The sequence below is a fragment of the Frankliniella occidentalis genome, unplaced genomic scaffold, assembly GCF_000697945.3.
Source record: "Frankliniella occidentalis isolate FOCC.00 unplaced genomic scaffold, Focc_3.1 Scaffold18, whole genome shotgun sequence".
In the NCBI taxonomy this organism is placed as follows: Eukaryota; Metazoa; Arthropoda; class Insecta; order Thysanoptera; family Thripidae; genus Frankliniella; species Frankliniella occidentalis.
The window spans coordinates 2718234-2721793 of record NW_026267148.1 but is presented as its reverse complement, the minus strand read 5'-3'; the positions used below and the strand labels follow the sequence as shown (position 1 = coordinate 2721793).

At 50.5% G+C, this 3560-nt stretch overlaps 1 protein-coding gene across 1 annotated transcript in view; it reads right to left on the bottom strand.

The window, feature by feature from the left end:
• Positions 1-3560, bottom strand: part of LOC113207601 (dystrophin, isoforms A/C/F/G/H) — a 192270-nt gene that overhangs the window by 26014 nt on the left and 162696 nt on the right. Inside the window, exon 46 of the mRNA XM_052264317.1 lies at positions 1027-1199. Within this exon, the coding sequence (XP_052120277.1) occupies positions 1027-1199 (173 nt within the window). The remainder of the gene's footprint in view (positions 1-1026; positions 1200-3560) is intronic.

Below are 3560 nucleotides of genomic sequence, written 5' to 3'. Positions count from 1 at the left end.
CCTCGCCACACCTTGCCTCGCCACACCTCGCCCCGCTACGCTTTAACACGCGTAGCGAATAAGCGACTTGGTTGGGACAATACAGGGAGAGAAGCAGAGCAAGGGGGCGAGGGCGAAGCAATGCAAGTGCTGACATCGTGTGCGTGTGCGCGCGCGTGTGTGTGTAACTAGAGCCCGCACTGAGTGCCGTGCCCCCGCATAATAGGGCCCTGCGACGCCATGCCGGCCCGCGCCACGCCGGTAGTGTAACGGACCGTGTGCGCGCGCGCACACACACACACACACACACACAGACGGGGCATCTCTCCCCAGAGGGGGCTGCCGCTGGGCTGCTGCCGCTGGACCCCCTATCCTCTCAGCTGGGCCGTACCCTCCCCTCTTCGCCCGCCGCGCCGTGCCAGGCTGACGGGCCCCGTTGGATTTAAACAGGGCGCCTACCCACCGTGACTCTCTGTGTGCGCGCTTGTGTGAGTGTGTGACTTCGTTGTGCGCGCGGAATGTGAGACATGATTCCCGTTTCGAGATGGAGCTTGGTCAAGGTTACTATATGTTGAAAAGGCGTAGTTTTTCACGAGGGGTGTCCAGCTTGGTAATCATTGGTCATTGGTAACCACTGGGTATCCACACACTCGCTCAAGAGCTCATGAGGAATATCTTAAAGTAGTAAATTGTTGATTACATGCACGGTTGTACAAATCTTGACTAAACGCAAACGCGCATACTGAAAATGACGAATTTCCATCTCTCACATGGTCATGATTCCCAATGATTCCCTGGTTTTAAAGCTGAGGGGTGCTGGCTGGTTCACCGAAATACTGGAGTCAGATATCTTACCCCCATGAGAGCGAGACCAGTGGTCCCTAAAATCTCGATCTCATGACAGAGCAAGATTATTATTCTCACTCTATTTGATTTGAGGCCGACATCGTCGTCCTTTCTCTTGCGCCCGGCACACAGGCTTAATCAGATCAGTGTGTAAAGTACGTAAAGTTCTCAGAGAATCGAAACATAAAATTGGATCCATACCTGATAGCCATGCTCTTGCTCTTCAGGTGGCCCCAGCGCGTGTTCATTTCGTCCAGCCTCCGTTGCAGCATGAGCGCATCGTCCTGGGAGGCCAGGCTGCCCAGCAGCTGCCGACCCCGTCCGTTGAGTGACGCGAACACGTCCTGGTGACCCTCAATTTCAGACTGCAAATCCTGCAAACAGATAAAAGCGCATCAGTTAGAATTGTTATATTGAAATAAAGTACTCTATAACAGTCCGCATTAAAAAAAAAAGTTAGATAACCTATTGTGCAAAGCACACGAATCCACACAGTAGGGAACGTGTTTGGGAACAAATGGAACATTTTTACTGAGAGTGACATAACCGGTGGGGAATATGACAATGAAGAATTGCACCAGCTCCAGCTACAGGACGACAATTCGCAGAATGAGAAAAGGAAATGAGACCATTCGACGCAAAACTATCTTGTTTCTTAATGAAACAGACGTTTCAGTATAAAATGTAAATAAGCCGCTTTGCTCAGCAAATAAGTGCTGCGTAAATATTCATGTTAAGCAGAAGAAATGCCAGCACATTTATGACGGGATATTAGTGCATAAATTCGGTTGTCAGTTGCCATGTCAGCCAGTATACGTTGTGCCTAAACCGTGCCGCTAACGTTTTGCATTATTTGCCGAGAACTCTAAGAAAATAATAAGCAACCGCGGAAACACCTTATAATTCCTTACTAACTACAAATATCCATTTTATAGAGCTAAAGGTTGTAGTTTTTAGACCAGAATTTTTTTTTCCAACCAGCTCTTTTCTTCTTCCCGTATGTTGACCTACATAGCGATGGTCTTCTTACTCTGCCCACCCCCTCCCATGTGGATAGTGAATACGAATAGGCGATAAAGTGATTCCTTTAAGGCCGGCTTCGGCTACACACTGTTCCGTTCCACCCCCTGGACTGAGATTGTACTGGCGACCTTTCCTACTACGTCGTTGTCCTTATACCCCCCTCCCTTTCCTTTTCTCTTCCCCCCCATTCCTGCCCTCCGCAGTTTGAAACCGGTCCACTTCCTGGACATGATAAAGTTACGCCAAGTTTCTTTCCATTTGGCTGGTGACACGTTTCTGCGTGCAAGAACGACTGTGGATCGGGATCGGTCGGAATCGATGTGGTTGGTCTGTGGCCCGTACATCCACCCCTCATTGGGAAGCCGAAGAAACGGCACTATACACGAAACGGACATTACACAATTGAAATGTGTACTGCAAATTTAAGAAAAGAAAAGAAGAAGCGAATCTGTCATTTTTTCCCGTCACCTTCCCACGAACCCTCTAGCCCTCCCCGCTCGCACCCCCTCTTATAAACATCTTCTACCAAAGCCCCAGCGGCAGGTATATCTCTCGCCACGTAGTTAGTTCGGGCGGAGGCGTGAAATTAACCGCGTTGATGAGCTTGCACCGCAACGGGGGGTAATGACACGAATTAACGCCTAATTCCCCACGTCACGACCTCTCCCCCCCCCCCTCGGCCATGTCCTCTGGGTCGGGACCGAGGGGGTAGGGGTTGTGGTGCAATGAACACGATGGGAAGCAAGTTCGAATAAAGGTAGTGCATTCTTCGCTTCTCCCAAGTTTCAAAGAAAAGAACTCGGCACTGGCTTGACTCGTCTTCCCCGTAGACAGACGACCTACCTCAAACCTACCCGTAATCTCTTCCCCCTCCCCGGTCTTCCTGGGTAGCATCAGGAAGGAGGCAAGGAAGCATTCAGTGGAAAATTGGCAACGGCAGGCTACACGTATCACCCTCGGTCGTTGCTCAGCCAGCAGGAGTGCAGTAGAAGGAAAAGAGCTCTCCTCCTCCCCCTTCTCTCTCCCTCCACCCTGTCTCTCTCTCCCCCTCTCCAAGGAACAAATTTCAAAAATTCAAGAAAATATCAAAATATGTCTTTGCTTTACTAGGCCAGGGCAGCAGAGCCCCTGCAAAACGCAGGGTAGGCCACCCTCCAACGAGGAGTGAAAGGCATTGCCTAACTTCAAGGCGTTACGTAGGAAACACTGGAACGCATTCAAAAAGCACGAGACAAAAAAGATGTCTTTGTGTTCAAGCAGTTTTGCAAAAAAGTGATAATTGGCTACTAGCAACAATACGTTGATTTACCGTGCAGCCAATGCATCACTCAATACACAGTTCACTCATTCCCTTTTAGCTTTCATGGGATTTTAGTATCATTTTTCATCTTTGGTTGTTAGGGAGGGAGAGAAAGGGAAAAAGTGGGAAGAAAGGAGAGAGCATAATGAAAAATTCTGTCAAGGTTATATGCCTGGGCTAGGCCTTTGGTTGGAGGGGGAGCATGGGCGTTCACTCTTCACAATGGATTTTCAAGATTTCCTACTGCGTTTCCTCTCGCCACTGCCGCGTCCCCCCAAGAGGCGGGCCACTCGAGCAGAGTCCGGCGGGGGATTCAGCCAGCAGTGACGATGCCCCGCCTGAGCCACCAGGGACCCCGGCCCGGCGCAGCGCTCCTCCTCCTCACCGCGACGGAGTGGGCCACAGGGGCCGG